Source organism: Achroia grisella, unplaced genomic scaffold (assembly GCF_030625045.1).
Source record: "Achroia grisella isolate CSIRO2021 unplaced genomic scaffold, CSIRO_AGI_Agris_v1 utg511, whole genome shotgun sequence".
Classification (NCBI taxonomy): domain Eukaryota; kingdom Metazoa; phylum Arthropoda; class Insecta; order Lepidoptera; family Pyralidae; genus Achroia; species Achroia grisella.
The window spans coordinates 1301167-1322333 of NW_026712905.1; the positions used below are offsets into that span (position 1 = coordinate 1301167).

The window sequence follows — 21167 nt, forward strand, 5'->3', positions numbered from 1 at the left end:
TGATTAAATATAAATACATATGACATTCATTGTTTGTAAAAAAAATACCCTTAAGGGGGTAAAATAAAATAGGGGATGCAAGTTTTTATGTAAAATCGTCATTTTTGAAGCTAGAAGCTTGAAACTTATTTTTGAGGCTGTTGATTAAATATAAATACATATGACATTCATTGTTTGTAAAAAAATTACCCTTAAGGGGGTAAAATAAAATAGGGGATGCAAGTTTTTATGTAAATTCGTCATTTTTGAAGCTAGAAGCTTAAACTTATTGTTGAGACTGTTGATTAAATATAAATTATGACATTCATTGTTTGTAAAAAAAATAAAGGGGTAAAATAAAATAGGATGCAAGTTTTTATGTAAAAATCGGATTTTTGAAAAAAAACTTATTTTTGAGGCTCATGATTAAATATAAATAAATATGACATTCATTGTTTGTAAAAAAAATAGGGGATCCAAAATAAAAAGGGAATGATAGTTATTATGTAAATTGTAATTTTTGAAACTAGAACGATGAAACTATTTTCATTGGTTCTTTTGGGGTAGATTTTTAAATACTCCACTAATGTTATAACTGTGAAAGTAACTCTGTTTGTCTTTCTGTCAGTCTTACACTCCAAAACAAAATAAAAATTTTAATGAAATTTGGTACACAGTTAGTTTCGACAAAGAATATAGGGTACTTTTGAATGTGAAAAAAGGATTGTTTGCAATGGTACGCTGTATGGAAGAATCGTCATTTTTTAAAACTAGAAGTTTGAGACTCATATTTAGGCTGTTATTTAAATATCAATAAAAATGTTTGTAAAATTTTTACTCTTAGTTGTATAAAATAGGGATTTTTAAATTTGCTGTTTGTGTGGTTGTGGAAGCTAGAACGATTAAACTTTTTTCTTTGTCTTTTTAGGGTTTTTATTAAATACCTTACTGATATTATAAATGTGAGTAACTTTGTCTGTTTGTCTCGCTTACACGCCAAAAATTTGAACCGATTTAAATTGAAATTTAACATTCAGTAAGATTAAAGGAAAGGTTACTTTTTAATGTGAAAAATTAAGGATTTAGATCCAAGGTTATATAGATGTATCGTCATGTTTAAAGCTAGAGCTTGAAATTTATTTTTTAGCATATTGATTAAATATTTATTTTTACTTTTTATCATGTGTGTGTAAAACGATGAAACTTATTTATTTGACTTATATTGTGTTAATTAAAGTTAAATATTTTTTCATTTTACGCGGACGAAGTCCTTCACTATATATACTATAAGTCTGCGAAATTTCATACTCCTTCGTATGCGCGCATATGCGCAATTTTCTTAAAAAGGGGTACAAAATTTTTACTTCACAGATAATGCGCACAGAACCATCTAGTCTCAAACTAAACCAAGCTTGGGTACTAAAAATTTGTAGAAATACGTAAATATATTGTTTTTGTAAATGCATACATAGGTTTGCATCGTGTGAAAACAAAACCCGCGATAATCGGAAGTAAGACAGGCGTATCGAGGCCGTAAAAAAATATTTTAATCTTATATAAGTACTAGCTTGCGATTTTGTTTGACCGCGAATTCTTTACTGGTATGTATAATAAATTTGTTCCATAAATAGAATTCAATTTAATTGCGTAACTATGTATGAAAACGCAAACAAGCTGACATGCCACCAATGGTAAGTGGTAACTGTAGCCTATATACGGCAGCACCGGTATCACGTTATCATGTGATGCCTTTGTACTCTGTAATTTCTCTTGCTTAATTGATTCTTCAACCGAAATTTATCTAACAAAGCAACTTGCTTGGCGGCTGTAATAACTGAGACAGAGGTACTCACACAGACTATGATTACGGAACCTGCCTCTCTAAGTAATTTCGATTTATTATGGATTCATCAAAACTTTATCTGTAACACCATAGTGTATACTTAAAATGACGAATGTCTTCGTTTTGTCATATTAAGATGCCTAAAAACAAATTGAAGTCTATTTGCAAAATCGGAACAGCGGGATAGACAACTTGAAAGCCGGCCTGTCAAAAGTTAAACATAAACATAAAGTCACGTTACGTATAGTCGATACATATAGTTTGAAGATTCTTATTCTCTTAATAAGTTATTAACAAAATAATTACTAAATGTATTTTAGTTACTTACTAAATACAGTCGAATTGTTAACCTTTTCATTAAGTTTATGTTATTTTATGAAAATTAAGGACAAACTAATTGTAATAATCAATATAATAACAATCCATAACGTTACTAAATATTATAAATTATTTGACTGTTTCCTATCTTTCTACAACTAAACAACTGAACAGGCCTTAATTAATTTTAACGTAATGATAGATCACGAATAATAGTAGAATCACGAAGATGGAAATAGGTTTATCACGGAAAAAGTAAGCGAAGGCGCAGGTAACAGCTAATATACAATAAGGCGGCCCTATTGCTATAACTTTAGTTTTGTGTGTAACATACACACACTTGATTTTTTTGATCAAAATTCTTCACGGAATGAAATGAATGAATGAAATATAGACCTATATCTGGAGTATAGGTTTGTATGCGTGTGCGACGTGGACATTAACTCAAAAAGAAAGGGAGAAACTGGAAGCGTTTGAAATATGATATTGGAGAAGGATGGAAAGATAATTAGGGAAAGACCAAGACTACATCAAGCAAATTAAAGACAAAATTGAAGTCGTGTCGTATCCACATTTAAAGCGCATGGTGGAAAATCGTGGAGAATGGCAAGAGCGTGGCTCTTAAATTATGAATGAATACTTGATACATATATTACTGATGGTAGGAAAAAATATACAAAAATTTGACGTTCATAAGCGGCTAAAATATCCTACATGAATAAATTATTTTTTAATTTGTATTTGATATCTTTGCCAATTCGATACCGCTTTAGATGATTCTTTTGATAATCGGCAATTATCCCGTTTTAAGTCTCGAGTTCAAAATTATTCAAATGATGTAATTAGTATTGATCCAACGATAGGATTTGCGGAAAAATAATATTTGGATTCATTTTAAACGAAATTATATAAATCGATGATATCATCAAATAAATACGAAAACAAGTCGATGTAACATTCAACACAAATAAGATTTATATATTACACTTTTAATCTCAATAAAACAGAATAAAACTCCTCTTTAGTCTTTATCATGTGATCTTTTATGTTCCATATGTTTTTTTTAATCTTATACGTATATGTATAAAATTCTCGTGGCAGTGTTAGTGTCCGTACAACAGGGCTTTACCGATTTTGATGAAATTTTGTATATCGGGTAGGTCTGAGAATACGCCAACATGTCTTTTTCATACCCTCAATGATAAGGGTGGCCCATCCCTATTTTTTTTTATGATATGATAAAATTATTTACAAACTTAAATTTCCACTCTTTTTCCACGGTGGCATAATGTTAGCACCCTATACTCTACCCTGTAGGGCCCTGCTAGTAAGTAGTAAAGTTGGTTGGTGGTTGGTCGAATTTCCACCAATGGCTGCATCCGAAGCTCGTATTTTAATTTCCAATAAAATATTTTGTGTTCGTATGTGACTTATGATTTTATTACATTGTTAATTCTACAACAAGTTTTTCTTGGATTAAAACCAGGTCAAATCGTAATCGAAAAAATTGGCAAGAAACTTGACAGTCACTATTTTAAAAAAAGAATTTTAATTGTGTTACATGTTAGAGAATTTAGTTGAATACACCAAAATAGTTTACAGGGTGACGACCTATTCAGAGCTTTTTATAAAGCCCATTTCCTTTACACAATCTTAGTTAAAAGTTGTATAATAGAGGTTGCTTTTCATAAGTCGTTACTATATTTTTTGTACTATAATTTATTTTTACTTACTTATTTCACTTCAATGTACAAAAATAAATTTGCTACGGTATCTACCAGTCAACAATGAGTGGTGCAAGAAAGATTGTTAGCGGTGAACTAATAAATGAGACATGTCAAAAAATATATACATTTCTATAAAAGTAAAATATATATAAATGTAGAGATAAATACTATATATGAATAAATACTTAATGATCTGACAATCATATTATAAGTACAACCTCAAATTAATAGTAAGAAAGAGAAAAAATATGGAGAACTATAGAGAAATAACAGAAACATGTAAAATAAGGATGAGGACGGAAAAGAGAAGTTACAAATTTAAATAATATGCATTGTTTAAATTTGTAACTTCTCTTTTGCATTATAATACGTTACGTAATTTAAAAGATCTAAGCGTACAGACTGCGGTGCCGATTTTGTTTTATACTATGGAAAAAAACCGTATCGGTGCAATGTAAAACTATAATCATATTGCAAGGTGTTAATTGCACAGAGCACGGTTGTAAAACACTAGTAATAAAAACTAGTACAAACATAGTATAAAACAAAGTGGCTGTCGCTGTCTGTCCGTCCCTATGTATGCTTAAATCTTTAAAACTACGCAACGGATTTTGAAGCGGTTTTTTTAATATATAGACTGATTCAAGAGGAAGGTTTATATGTATAATGCATGTACACCCGGGTGAAGCCGGGGCGAGTAGCATAACTTTATTTATAAAATTATTCGTGTTAAAACCCGTTTAACTATATTAATTACATGTAAAACGATAATCGTATTGCAAGATGTTAATTGCACAGAGCACAGTTGCCGCAAGTCGACGGCATCAGTTTCTGCAATTGCATCCATTATTTGTCAAGATGTCGTCACGTTATATAAAGACGTCGGGTTCAGATCACAGTTTGATCGCATCGTGCTTCGATTCACGAATAAATACAACGTTCAAGTTATAAGCTGTTAGCGTTAAAAAATATATGTCACGTTTTTCGTATCGTATCGTATATTTATTGTACTTTAGTTTTTTACAATTAAGACGCTATGTGAATTGTGCTGAGATATTAAATTAAATTACATGTAAAACACATTTTTTTAACTTTCGTTCAAGTTCAGGGTATGAGCTATTAGCGTTAAAAATAAATGTCACGTTTTTCATATCGTATCATACGATACGATAATTCTTTACGAAATTCATTATCGTAATTTTTGTACAATTAACAAAGCGCAATCTGGACCCACGGTAATCAGAACTTGTGTTATGGGTACTAGAAAATTTATATATTTTTTGATGTTAGCACATAAATAATAAACATAGAAAACACTCAGACCGTTACAAACAATCATACTCATGAATACAAATATTTGCACCGTGGGAGGAATCGAACCCGTGACCATCGGAACCGCTAGACCATCGAGGCCGTCAAAAGCGTAATCATCAGGATCATCGCATACTTTTAGATTACAAAAGGAAAACACCAAACTCTTGCTCGAGTGTTATGTCAGATTGCAATGCTGTCTGATATAACAAGCGATTTAACGAATTAAACTTTTTATATACGTCTACTGATACTAATTAAAAAAAAATGTTGACGTCGATACTGAAGGCATGTGCTGAATATCCCCTATATATGAAGAGCATCTCGGAAATAGCGTTATCATGTGACACCCGCAACTCGTGCATTGCTCATTCCAGCGGACTAAAACGTCGTGCCTCTTATAAATTGTACCACACTCCACTTTCAGTTTCGTTAGCGTGCTCCACTTTTGCACCGTACGACCATTGTGTATTCAGTTCTTAATACATTGCTCGCCTTGACATTGGCGCTTTTTATTTGCGCAATTACAACGCGTAAATGTATAAAACATATTGCGATTTGGTAACTTGTTTAATATGTCGCAAATAATGAACTTAATACGAAAACATGACTGCATCGTGTGGTGGCTTGTTCGTGACGTGTTTTAAGGATTTGCTATCAGATTTTGGAAAGCATTTTTAAGATGTATCTAAAGTACTCAACTCTCTTACAAAGCGAAAGTTAATTAAATTCTTGTAGCGGACTTTGTCATGAAATAGGAATGACGGGACCCAGACGGTAAGAATTAATTAAATGTTTAAAAGTTACTTTTACATGCTGAATATGCACTGGGTTTCGTTCATCATACTCGTCGACGGGTCTTGCTTAATAATCTAATGGCAAACAATTGAATCCTCTCCGACCGCCTGAGCCGAGGTTCGACCCCCAAGCGATGGCCTCAGACTAAAATCGTATCCGTCAAGCGGGAGTTGGCCTTCCGCGGGGTTGGAGTGCCATCTGCACTCGCTCTCTATCGTCCGGTGAAGCTGTAAAGGCCAGCTGTGGCCAAATGCCTTAGAGTAGTCCGAAAAAAAAAAGATAAGACATGACTCACGCGTTGCCTAGTCCTAGGGGACTAAAATATAATGTCTTTTGTCCAGTAATTTCACTGCCTTGTCACGTCTTTCAATCGAAACACATTACAAAGCAATATAATCAGCGTGAAAAAAAATTGTACCCAAGTAAGGCACTACGTTTAGCAAGTTAGGTAAAGTAGTTTAAGTATACTCGCCCTAGAGGCTTTAACCAAGTTACCCGGAGGTTATTGCCCCCGGAGTTCATGCCGGGACAAAGGGGTTCGTCCCGAGGCACAAATCTTCACCAGACAGACGGATGACCAGACAGTCAGTCACTTAGCGTGAAATAGGTGACTGACATACCCACACAGACGTCTTTCTACATAGTATATTTGTTGATTAATCTGAGTTTTTAATGAAAAATTATTTATAAATCATTACTAAATATTGTGGCATGGAAACATTTATCTATTTACAAAGATTGATTTCAGCAATAAGGCCGCTTGTTGTGTGTATACATGTCATCTTTCATATATTGCTTGTCTTTACTTTACCGTATATTACAAATAAGGTATATTTTATCTATCTACGTACATTTATCTCTTTTAAACAGGCCGATTGTAGTCCTTGTATGTTTATGAAGCAGGTTGTATTTCTAAGTACAAATTGTAGGAAATCATATGAATATATCCCCTTTTACCTTCCACGGAAGTTGTTTGAATGCATTGTGAAAGTTTTTAACATCTCTTCAATGAATAGACAAGATTCCTAACGTACAATTATGATCTTAATTAATTGTTTCTTGCTTAAATACAACAATTCAATTGCAATTAAATTGATTGAGGCAGTTTTCCTCAGTGAAAATAATACTAGATTTAACCGCGGATTTTGTCATAATATTACTATTTGTTATAATCGTGACGTGACGTGTAAATCATGTGTGTAAGACGTGTAAATCGTGTGTTATGCTGAGGAGCGAAGATCATGATTTAAAGAAGGTGTATAATATGAATGTGGACGGATGGGGGAAAGAACGACCAGAAAAAGATGGATGGATTGTGTGAAAAATGATATAAATAAAAGGAGAGTAAGCTCAGATATGACGGGTATACTCAGATATGATAGAGATCAGTGGAAGAGGATGACGGGATGAATGAGGATATTTGGGGTCGGCGTAGTATACGCCGACCCCAAATAATGGGATAAAGGCAAGGCAATGATGAATAACAATATAAGTGTGAAATCTTTGAGTTTGTTTACCTTTTAAAGACTAAACGGCTTAACGAGTCTTAATTGAAACGTGAAAATTGATTGTGTAACAAGGACGAATACAAGCAGTTCGTTGTCTCAAAAACAAGGCAGAAGAAGTCCCGGTTAGTAACTAGTAAGAATTATTGTTCAAGATTCAAGATTCAAGATTCAAGATTCTTTATTTGTAATAAAATACTTTTATTGTCGATCTCTTTATCTTCACTCTCATTTCTAGGAGAGTTTGTACAAGGTCGTTTGCGATGGTACATGTAATTCTGCCGCTAAGTAGCTTGTTTAAACTAGATTCCCGTTATTAGGTTCAGTCCGGACGAAACGTACCTACGACACCGTTTCCAGTGGTGGATGATAAGACAGGTATTAGTTCAGGTTAGTTGCCCGTGTTGGCAAATTCAATAGGAATTTGACATGATGGTTGCCAGGGGAAACCGCGTGGAGGTCAACCTCACATACTACATTGCTAGTAATTAATCCATATTACAAATAATATTCCAACCCACAAGGCACACATAGGTGTAAAAATGACCAATTTCAAAAAAAGAATCCCATAGTTATTACTTCAAAAGTTTGTATCCAATCTATTGTGAAAAAATATTAAGCTATGCTGATATAAATTCACAAAAATAATAATTTTCTATTTTCAAAATTATAAGCAACATAAATTCTAGACTTTAGCTAGAATATTCCATATTCAAATTGGTACTTAGTTGCGTGACTTGCCCCAGTACGGCTACCGCAACAGAGACAGTGCTCGATCATCGTGCCACTTGCTCGGCGCAGCGTTACGTCACGCGGGTTGTTGAACCTCCTTGCGAGGTTGCGCCGAAAGTAGGCTGTGTAGGTCGCGGCTCATTACCACTGCACTGTGTTGTTTTGGCGCGTAAAAAAAGTTTTTAATCTGAGGTTTTGAAGCATTGTTGCAATCTGTTCTCGTACGCTTTTTCATGTAACTAAAACGGTTGCCGTGACCTAATTTTGTTTTAATTGAAACACATTAATTCTCTTTTAAATTTAAAGTTTTTGTTCACCAATTGGAATAAAGTAATCAAAATAAGTGAAGCGTGTCACAATTCATTCGAAAAAACCGCACCCAAGTTGGTTAAACTATTACTTTCAATATCTCCATATTACTTATTAGGTAATTTGGGATAAATTAAAATGAAGACTGACCTGACACAATTGTAAAAGAACACAACAAAAGCCGGAAGGCGTCTGGTGATATATGTAAATGAGATTGGAAGCTAAGCACATTAGACAATTTGTTATTCAAATAAATTTTATACAATTTTACTACTTAACTGAATAAGCATAAATGTTTAATGATAATTAATTATGTAAAATGATATTTATAGATAGATACGTATATTATAGAAATGTCATTAAATATGTTTTTGATTACCAACAAAATTAATAATTTTACGACGCTCTAAACGTTTGTATCTCGTAAAAAGTTCTGGAATATTTTAGTCTTAATACTAAAAGTAAACCAAACCGTTTATAATATATTTCAAATTTTTGGATTTGAATTTAGGCCTTTGTTCATTAAGACTAAAATATGATGATGATGACTATTTACATTTAAACGAAGTATGCCTTCTGACTACACTAACTGCGTTTTGGTTTCTAATATTTAATGGAACAGTAATCACATAAGAATAATAATAATATCTCATTACAATTCACACAGCGCCAACTAGACTCACACTTAAGTAGAGTTTGTGCCCAGTACCCATAGGTACTGGTCAACTGATTTAAATGCATATTTTTTTTATAATTACATACATAATATACATAGAAAACATCCAGATGCAAACAATCATAATCATGAATGTTAGTACCGCGCGAGGAATCGAATCCGTTACCATCAAATGTAAGGCGGTGTGCTAAACCGCTAGACTAACGAGGACGTTAATGGAAACGAATAAATAATTTATTATTATATTATTGTGAAGAAACTAGTAAGACCAATATAATTATACTTATGAATATACATATTATGTTTGTATCGCGCTAGAATAATAAACGTAAACGCGACCATCGGTAATAAGGCGTTGTGCTAAATGGCAAAACCACCGTCACCGTCGTTAAACATTTTTTTTATTTACTCCTGATTTTTTTTAATAATATTTTGAGTGTATTTTTAAGAAAAAATAACTTTTATTTCTGAAGACTTAACTTAAGTAACATTTTATCTATGACCCCACACTAGCCTATGCCTGTATCGTAGAAGTCAAAGCAAGTTTAACAGTAAAAGTATCTAACATCGATACGGCAATCAGAAATGATCTGTATAATATTATAATCAAATCAAATCAAAAATGAAAATTTCTTTGATCATGTAGGTCTATTACAGACTCTTCTGATATGTCAAATCTACTATCAGATCGGAGTTAAAAATCCTGTACGTACGATGATCTATATAACATTAAATGCAAATCAAAATACCTTTATTCATATAAGTTATATTACATATATATATAATACGACTTCACGCGGACGAAGTTGCGGGTACAGCTATATAGCTGCTAACTTCGTCCGCGTGAAATTTAACTTTATTTTTCTAAAATAAAACTAGTCTAAGTACTCCTTATTATATCAGCTACTTGCCAAAAAAAGCCCCGTCAAAATCGATCCAACCATTTCAGAGATTAGCCGGAAGAAACAGACAGACAAAAATTATAGAAAATGATGTTTTGGTGTACGTTCCATATTTATATTCATATGCATGTAGTAAAAAACTTTTATTTCAATATTACAAACACTCTCCATTCAGACACGCCATTTTTATTTATATGTATAGATGTATAGATAATACGTCAAATCTACTGTCAATTCGGGGTTAAATATCCTGTGTGCTACACTAATGGCTACATGCAATTTATTAGCAATAAGTAGGTTTTGCTCTACAATAAAGACCATAATATAATTATTAACATGTTTTAATTCCAGCTGCAGAGGTGTTATCATCACAGAGACAACTGGTGAGGTGTCGACCACTGCACGCCGCTACACTCGAGTCCAGGAATAAAGCGAAGAAATGTGCGGAGTATCTACAACCGTACAGGTGAATTTTGAACTATATATGTGTATTTATATATCTTACTAATATTATAAACATGGAAGTTTGTGAGTGTGGATGGATGGATGTTTTTTTTAAGGATGATAATGGAATGGTGCACCCACCTGCGCTAACGGTTTACGCTGGCGGGGCACCAGTGGAGGTTGATAGGATGAACATGAAGTCAGATCAGTTAGCCCAACATGACAAATTCACCTGGAATGTATCACGATGGTTTCCAGGGGGAACCGCGTGGAGGTCGATCTTACATGGTACATTACTAGCAATGGGGTCAGTCAGTCATCAGTCCACATTACTAACAATCCCCTTCCCCCCGATGGATGGCTGTTTGTTACACTTTCACGCAAAAACTACTGAATGATTTTAATAAAACTTTACAATAACATAGCGTATGGATCAGAATAACACAGGTTAATTTCATGTAGGAGAAACTGCGGGCGCAGGTAGTCTATCTTCTAATATAAAAATATCTCGTGTATGTAACAAAACTTCTCCGATACGCCTTGAGTGATTTTTATGAACTGTTATGTGTACATTCAATAGAACCGAGTATAGTACGGACCTATTTTTCAAACCCCTAAGTAATAAGGGAATATTTAAATTTTATATTTTAGATCATAATTTTTAATTATTTTAATGAATTTCTCTGCCTACCCCATAGAGATTTAGCTTGAAAATTACTATCTCATCTCTATATATATTAATATATAATAGATATATATATATTACTATACCTCCGTTACAACTATTCTATATAAGTTATTTCTATTCAATATTAATAATTGGCTATGCCGTTATTGATAAAATGTTACGGTAATCGACAGACAACGTCCGGAGACGTGCACTGCGCTGGCCCGGCGGCTGGTGACAGGGGCGCTGGGTGTACGGCTGAGTACAGCGCAGCAGGAGCGAGACGAAGAAAGGAGACTCATCACTCGTGCACGAGGTAACACCCCCAAGTAAACTTGGCCTTGTGCTCAAAATGTACTCAGAACAAAAATCTGCAGATTTTGCCAATCTGAAGAACACGCATTTCTTTCTGCATATCAAGCACCTATTTTCATTTTTTTTATCTTATTGATTCGATGGAGATGAGTCAATATTGTAGATAAGATAACGTTAAACCATGCCGCAAATTCCTGGGTAATCTGACTCTGATCTGCTCCACCATCTCCATCAATTCAGCGTTATTCACCTGTTTGGGCGGTCTTCCAGTTGCTTCGTTCTTCAAGTTGAAGTTTTTATTGGAAAAGCATTTAAACCAAACACGCACGGTGCGTTCATTAGCTGTCTTCTCTCCAAGCGGAGCGTTAATATAGCTAGTTTCGGCCGCGTTAGTTTCGCGGCGGATTTTGTATTAAAAAATAACTCGAATTTTCGAACTACATATCTTTCACGTCATAGCTAAATAAAAAAAAACAACTGAAAGACGAAAATCAGTGTTGCACATCTTCACTCGAAAATATCAGAGCATGAAGGTTTTATGTCAATTCAAAGTATCTATTACTATAGAACGGCAATTTCATACTTTAACCCCAAGTACTTGATAAATAATGAAACATATACACAATATTAAGAAGTATTGTGGCTGAAACCGAAAAACTGCTATTATTATCATTGCTTACGTTCAATAGAAATATATCCTATATTATGGTACGGTATGCACATATCCACAACTATAATATTGTTATTAATTTTATATATATATATTTTATATATCTCCCTTTTTACGGGGGTAATACGTTCAAAAACACGCGAGCCATAGCCAGGCGTGGATGAGTTATATGATGATTATCATCATGTGATGAAGAAAAAAATTTTCTAAAATATTGTTATTATTATTATAATTCTGACTGAAGTTGATTGGGTATAACATTGAACAGGACTGCAGACAGAAAATATGTCTAGTGGGAGATATTAATGGTTGATAATGTAACACATATTGATGATGCAATTTTATATTTTCAGAGAAGAAACGCCAAGAGGCACTGCACAGGGAAGCGGCATGGGAAGGCTCGCTCGCCAACCAGTCGCTCGATGCGTGAGGTAACTACACAATTTCTGTGGGGTAATTACACTATCACATATATAATACTGGCTGTCCCGGCAAACGTTTAGCCATATAAATTTAGAATAGAATAGAAAATCATATATTCAAATAAACTTGCTTTTAAGCACTTTTGAGTAGTCATCACATTTTTTTTCAATCTACCGTTCATTTGGAAAGCTGTCTCATCACAAGAAGAATAATTGCGTGTTGCTCTTTTAAATAATTTTGTTGTTCTTTTACATTTTTATGTGTGAATATAAACTACCAAATATCACTAATTCAATTAAATACTCAAATAGAGAAAATATTAAATAAACAACTGGTTGAGTAACTAAATACATTTACGTACTAATATCCCTATTAAAAATAGGCTGTTTTGTATGTATAATATGTATGTATTTAGGAAAAAAAAAAACTATGTATTTGTATCAGTTATCTACTACCAAAACACATACATTACCTAGCTTAATTTGTGTCTAGATGGCGCTGTGTGAATTGTTCTGTAATTATTATTATTATTATTGGGTGTAATAAAGATTTACAACACAAAAGAAGAGAAGCTATCAACTTTTTTTTCTTGTTATTTCCAGGTGCAGTCACCAATTGGTAGTATTATAAGATACCGCACCGATCATCCTAAGGTTACGTTAGTATAGAATTGCTCTCAAAATTGTATTGTTTACGTAAAATGTTACAATAGTAGGAATAATGCGTAAACACTTTTGTACCTTGTCATTTGTTAACAATATATAGGTAATATGTAGAAATTTCTCTGTAAGATGTGTTATGGTTTAAGAAAATCTGACATCTCAGTCCTCTGGAATGGCAACGCATGGGAGATACCAACAGGGTCATGACATCTTAGTCCTCTGGAATACCAACGCATGAGTGATACCAATGGATTCATGACATCTCAGTGCTCTGGAATGGCAACGCCTGAGTTATACCACGGGCGTCACATGATGATATGATATCAGATGGTTATTACATATAATCAGGTAGGACCGTTAGCTAGTTTACCATTCCAGTCGTAGATTCGATTCTCACACAATGCAATATCCATAAACATGTCAGACATGTATACATGTATATTTTGTACGTATTTACAAGACACAAATGTATTTATATATATACCTATTTGTACTCGTATTATAAATTTACTTAGTTGCGCTCTATATGGCGCTGCTTGCTATGACAAGGTACTATAGTGTTTACATATTATTACTAACTAATCTAAACATAGTTATTTTTGTAAACGAAACGAAACCGTAGCATAGACTTACGCTCAAGGGGTTTCAGTCCTTATACCAATGTGTCATAAAGTAAGTTTTCGATTAGTTATAATTATCTTCGTTTTAGTATAATTTTCTCTTGTGATTTTACTCGTGAGCTTCCCATGTGACTGATTTTGTTTGTGAATTAAATTACTTATGTACTTTTAGTGAAAGCAGCATAATAACATTTTTAATATTATATAAACAATTTTAATTAATATAAATATGCATAATGTACTGTAATAAAATTATATATTATTTACACATGACTACCCTCGAATATGCATGGCTGTATGATCGATAAGCAGGCATCACTCCCTTAACGTGTTGTAAAACTTCGAGTTTAGTGTACTAGGGTTTAAAAGGACTTGTATCCAGAGCTGTAAAACGTAATAAATAAAAAAAATATTATTTTCTTAAGAATACAGTTTACCAGTGGTAGACTTTGTATAAAGTCGAATGCTCTGTTCTGTCTCAGCCATTTAAGCTAGCCACAAAAATAAGTTTATTTTTGTGAGCTGTATTTCGGTTGCAGGTTGAGATATAACAGAGGAATTACAGAGTATAAAAGGTATCTTAGTCCTATAGAATGGCAACGCTTTCAGTAATATAGTAATGTAACACACAGGTATTACATGATGATATGATTACCGTGGCGCGCTGTTAGTTTGTTTGCCATTCCAGCTACATTTAATAAAACAATGTTGCCAACTTAGAGTGTTTTGCCCAGATTTAGGGTAAAAACAATGTCAAATGCAAGTAGAAAATGTCATATATAGATTGTGACATAACATAAGCATGTATACAGTAATATATATTGTAACATTTCTTTTTGTATACTCATTGCAATTGACTCTGTATAATGAGATCTCTTCATTTCGTTAAATAAGATGAAATCGCTCATAAACTAATTTATTTTAGTATTTAAACACCAAATATTAGATTTTTTTATGATTATATAGTTTATTAACTTTCTAAGTAGTGTATTTACAATGATGTTTTAATTGTCAGAAAAGAATAGAATGATTTGTTGAAACAACAAACATATTTTGTTGAAATGGCAGTTAAAGTAAAGAACTGGTAACATTTACAATTCCTATTAGTTCTTTATTAGCGCTCATGTAAGATGGCAATCGCTTACCCTCAGGTGAGCCTTATGGCTATATCCTATATGGGTTCTTATATCATAATTATAGTAACAGCACCATAAGCAATAGTAATAGTAAGATACGTTTTTATCTATGAATTTAATTATTATTCTGTATTAAGTCTTTAAAAGAATTATTATTCCTAACTCTGCTGAAAGTATACTCAGAATTGTCAGCAGATTTGAGAAAGGTTTTGATAAGTGTCCTTAATATACCTGTATGGTGTTCACTGTTCTGGTTTGTATGAATTTGGTACAGGAATAGACATAGGTCTATTCCTGTACCAAATTCATACAAACATATACCTACAGAAGATATAATTTATACCAATTAATGTAGCCCAAGCAGCGGTTATTTACTAGTAATGTCTTATTAACGACGATATTTTATCAATATTGTAGAACTACAGTGAATACTATTGAGACTGTATATATAAAGCTGCATTAGCAGGCTCCTACCAAATTTGTCTGGGCAGAGAGAGATTTACGAGCGGTGAAGGTGAGTGTTGAAGTACGTCGGCAAAGGGGCTCCTTAAACCTTCACCCGGGTCACAAGTCCCGGGAACTGCTTGGAGTTTCCCTCTCTGTCACATGATGGACCCGGTACCCGCACGGTGAATCTATAGAATACTAAATTCGTCTCATTCGGTGAATTAAAAATACCAGTGCTGATATTTGATCATTGTAATTTTTTAATTAAAACATCATTGTTTTGTTTTGTTGTGAGTTATTTATGTGCCTTTGCCTCTAGTCTCGGTGTACGGAGCGACTAGAAACCTCTTGGCGTTGAAATTATTAGTCGAATTAGATATAGATTATATTAGATACCTAAATAGATTATATATAGATTAATGTCTTTGAAACATTAGATACGTTACTTGTTGTATATTTAGGTTCATTATATTTGTCTATGGTATAGAATAGTATAGATAGATAAGCTGTCTATAAATATACTAATAAGACTAAGGATGGGACAAGTCGTATGTTATGTAACGTCACATTCTTTATTTACATCTAATTATTAAAATGGTTTGTTTAAATGATGATTTCATTATGTTGAAGCAATGGTAAATGAATATGAAATTGATTTTGTAACTACTATTTAATTTAATCATGTCTTGATATCAAATTTCAAAATATGTGACGTTACATTAGACTATGAGAACGCTTGAGAATGTGACCAAATGTGACAAGGAAAATTCTGTGACATATCTAATTTCTGTGAATCTCTTTGAATGGCCCAAACACATGAATTTTAATGAAATAATAAAAGGACAACATCGCTACTGATACGAATGTCATAATACTGTAAATAATAAAGCAATAGACGATTTTACCTATTGATTGTTTTTATTGTATAAAATGAAGGTATACCATAGACAAAATTTTTTTTTTTACCTTTATTAGAGAACATGTCTACTGTTTCGAAGTAACGGAAAGGAATACGCATGGATACATATTGAAACGATTTAAGGCATGGATCGATCTTAGATTATTGCTAGTTGTGTTCAAAATTTAACGTAGTTGATCTATAGCTTCTAAAAATAAGAACTAAGATATAATACTAATTAATATAGCAACTAAACTCGTTAACATATTGATCTAAGAAGGTTCTACAATCCATAAGAACTATGACAAAAACCGTCTGTCGAAATTGTATCGCTATCCTTCACTCAACTACAATCTTACGTATGAGTAAAGAGCATAACCATATTTTATATCTTTATATTAGTACTACAAAATATAGAAGTCTCTTTAGTTATTGTTTTTGGTAATAATCGGATAAACATATCGCATGTTTAATATTAATTTACGTCAACTCAAACATATGAATTTCGATTTAAATATTCAACTTTAGTCTTTGGTTTAAGGGTCGTGTTTCGAAAATATTTATTATTTATGAATGTTGTCAAAGAATGAGTATGTACAATAAGTTTGGTTGTTATTTTACTAAGGATTGTATATTAGTTCTTGTTCTTAGTTGTAGTCAGATATTGATAGGAACGGTGTCAGATTGACATAAACGCATAGACAAAACTCTATAGCATATATCTATGGCATTTACGTTTATAGAGTCTATACCAATAGATATTTTTGTAAGGGACTATTGGAATAATTTTGAAACAACAAAACTATCTATAATTATTACTCAGTTTAATAAATTTATTAGTTTTTTCATGATGAATATTTTTCTCTATTAAATAAAATAATAAAATATAAATTTTACTTTGTATTTATTGTTAAAAAATGTTGTTAGACCATGTAAAAAAAATGCATTTTTTTCGATACTTTTGTGCATGACTTGGACTGATTTAACATTGTATTCTAAAAAGTGTTGCCATATCCGTCATAAAAAAATGTTCCGTACATGATTTTGGAATAATAATAGATGTTACAAATTTTACGTATTGCAGCTAGCGTGTATAAGCTCCAGCTCGCGCCGTTTGATGTAAATTTTTTATTATTATTGTTGTCCTATGCGATTAATTCGCTAACAGTTACTATTGCGTTTCACTATTAACTACTATAATATGAGGTTAATCGGGTCTTTATACAGCAGTCCACGGTATCAATTCTTATGATGTATACTTTGAGGTTCTGCTTTAAATCTTACAAAGAAACAAAGTGGACATCAGAATATCAATTTGAACGTTTCATACTAAATACGTCTGATAGTTGTAAGAAGGTTTTAAAAATCTTATTTTCCACTTTCCTTGTTTGCGAAAGTTTTTCTGTTGCATAAATAATAATAATACCATCATTGACTCTCGGCTTAGCCTTTACCCTGTATTTTACTATATGATTGGAGGACCTCATCTGTATCTTTTAAATCTCACGCATTATGAACTCTTATTGGCCATTCGTAAATCATGTCACACTTTAATTGGGGGGATAAGTGTGGTATTAACAACGGAGAGTTACAAACTTCGTGTATCTATGAACTCTAGGACATACACCTCCTAACTTCCTGGGAAATTACTGAGATTTTGTGACGTCACTATTCAATCTTAGTATATAAACACGAAGTTGTAACTATTAAAGTGTGTGACCCCCTCCCATCGATCCCGCATCCAATCCAAACGGGGATCGAAATTACGACGGCCTGAACCGAGGTTCGAACCCCTAGCGTTGCCCTCAGATTAAAGTCATATCCGTCAGGCGGGAGTTGGCATTCAGCCGCCCCATAAGTCCTTTTAAGTGTGTGAGTGCCACTCGCCCCCTATCGTCCGGTGAAGCTGTAAAGGCCAGCAGGGGCCAACAGCATTGGATAGTCCGAAAAAAATATTAGTGTGACTAGCTGGGTCATTGTGGCTGACAATGGTGGGAGGGAGTAAAAGTGACTAAAATAATTGTGGCGTAATTTATGGCTGGCTTCTTATTTGTCACTTAGTTTGAATGTTATTATTAATCTAAGGAACAAGATGGAATTTATAAAAGATATATTAGTATATAGTATGTTTTGACTAACACTTGAAAATATACTAGTTGTATTATTTTTCTAATTACCTGGACAGACAAACACATAATTTATGTGTCTTACATTATTTATATTATTAACCGGGTCTTAACACGAACTAGTTTTATGGCAAATAAAGGTATTTATCTTTCTCGAGGTTTCGACTAGGTTGCACTAGCCGTGGTCACGAGCTGCCAGTCGGCTCGTGACCACGGCTAGTGACAATAATATAAATAATGTATATTAAACACGAAAGTTTAAAAATAACTTATGTGTCTTAATTAAAATTTATAACTATACTATATAGGTCGCTTACAAATTATTTGCATTTCCAGCTACATTAATGATGACATTTCGTAGCCCTGATATAATATTTTTTCATATAAAATATCCATTTGTATGTTTTCTATAAATTAGGTACTATAATGTATCAATGAACAGCTTTAGTATACCTTCTTACATATATTGAAGAATTTTATAAATATTTTTTAATTAATTCTAGCAGAATATGAAATTTCTTTATGAAGTATATATAACTAATACTGTACTCTGGAGCAGGGAATGCATATAATTTGGTAGCATCTATATGTGGACGCTATTATACTCTCATATATATGTGTTATAAAATACCCTTTTTATAAATGACTCAGGAGAGCTAACAGTATGAATATATTATTATAATAGTGGAATGTACCCTTAAGATGTATTCACTACTCCGTTGAATTAACCGGTTAAATCATCAACCGATAATGACTCGTTTGAAATTTGGGTTGTTGCTTTTACAATCCAACAATAAAAAAAATCCATATTTAAATTCTGATTTAGTTCGTGTCTTTATATTTTATCTCATCGATAGAAGATTATCTATATTTTCCGATTCGAAAACCGATTTTTGTTATTGGGAAGTAATGGAATTGTTATATCATGAAATATTATTAACGTCCATTTGTCCATTTCAAAGTCTTGTGAACGTCACAAATATTTTTTTTTCTGATACGGTTACCATTTCAAACGTATCATAAAACCAAAGATCTGAATAATTTGGATGACATTCAAAGTTTTTTTTAATTGTATGGTGGTGTGCGTACACTTGTAATAATTGTACTATTTATTGTACATTAGTAAGTTTATTTGATAGTGTGCTGTATGGTTTATTCGTAACGCGTACACTCAACGCGAAGACGTCGGAGTTAAATCTAAGTTATATGGAGACGTAAATAAAAGGAAGGGTGCCGAGTGTCGACAGAAATATTACAAGTGTAGGCACAGTGGTATCAATTTTTTTTAAATGCATGCAACTATTCACACTAAATAAGCTTCCATATACAATTAGCAAATTTTTTTACTCAATAATTACAACGGCTTATACCGAAACCGATTTTCAGGATCTGTTACAGTTTCGTCTAAACCGAAACTAAGATTTTTATAGTTTCGGTTAGTTTGTTAATTATTTATAAATGTTTAATACTATATTTTATTAATGGATTAATAGCCATGATAATCGGAACGAATGTTGTCTACTAATAAAATACTCTGAGAATCCGTCTTGATTATAATAAATACCCAATCAGTAATAAATAGCCGAATTTACGTAATTAAACGTAATTTCGGTTTTGGTAAATGTATCATCGAAATCGAAATTTTACGCCGAAACTGAACGAAAATTCGGATGGGCAATCTTAAGATAATTTTAACCATCCCTGCCACTATGATTTATATGAAACTTACTGTACCTCATATTTGTTATAAGATTCTATGTACACGGTTATTAGTGTCGTCCATGTTTGAGAAAATTTATTACGAGCCTTTGCAGGGCCGCGTCATCTACCATCAACCTGTGTAATATTAAAAACTATTGAAGTTTGTACTAACTACTAACTAATAGGTGGGCTTAATGCTAATAGTATTCTCTACCAGCCAACCAAACCTACATAGCGCTTCTTTTTTCTGTCTTCGTATTACGACATGAATATGTATATTTTTTAACTGCCTGAAGTATAAACTTTTTTATTTTGACGCGGTCATTATTTAATTAATGAAAATCACCTTATGGGATCTTACCACGTCGTGATCATGGTGGTTGAAACGTCCTTGAAAATATCGCGATCTCAATTAAAATAGAACGTGGTAAGATACTTTGGTTTTTCTTAATTTTATGAATAAATAATGCCCGTGAAATTTAGAAAAGGTTACACTTCAGAAAATTTTATAATGTAAATATACTTGTTATGGGCAATTTAAATAATATAAAGTTAAACAGAGCCGTGAATGTTGGTAGACTCGTACCACCTATTTATTAATAGTTCGACTATAACGTATATATTATGTAAGAAAAATAATTTCAATAATTGTCGCTGACATTTCATCCGGCGTCTCTATTGCCTTGGCACAGAGAAGGGGTGGCGCGGCCCTGAATCTTTGGCTTCAAAGATTATAGCATAATATGTTATAGGCACGCATAGTGCGTTATCTAGTATTGTACGAAGAAATACGGCGACTCAACCACGAGTGAGGCTTGATCTGTACAAAATATATTAGAAAATGTTATTTTTATAATTATTTGGAAACTTCGAGAATTCTAAAGTATTTGAATAAAATATTTGTCTATTAGACATACATTTGGTTGTTTTATTTGTTATCATATCCTTTTAGGCATAT

The 21167-nt window shown here is 32.7% G+C and overlaps 1 protein-coding gene across 1 annotated transcript in view; it reads left to right on the top strand.

Moving 5' to 3' along the window:
- The window catches only part of LOC131846535 (uncharacterized), a 43588-nt gene extending 28272 nt beyond the window's left edge, over positions 1–15316 (top strand). The window contains exons 6-9 of the mRNA XM_059195869.1: positions 10452–10566; positions 11406–11527; positions 12550–12627; positions 13222–15316. Coding sequence (XP_059051852.1) covers positions 10452–10566; positions 11406–11527; positions 12550–12626 — 314 coding nt within the window. The 3' untranslated portion in view covers position 12627; positions 13222–15316. The remainder of the gene's footprint in view (positions 1–10451; positions 10567–11405; positions 11528–12549; positions 12628–13221) is intronic.
- The last annotated feature ends 5851 nt before the right edge of the window (positions 15317–21167 follow it).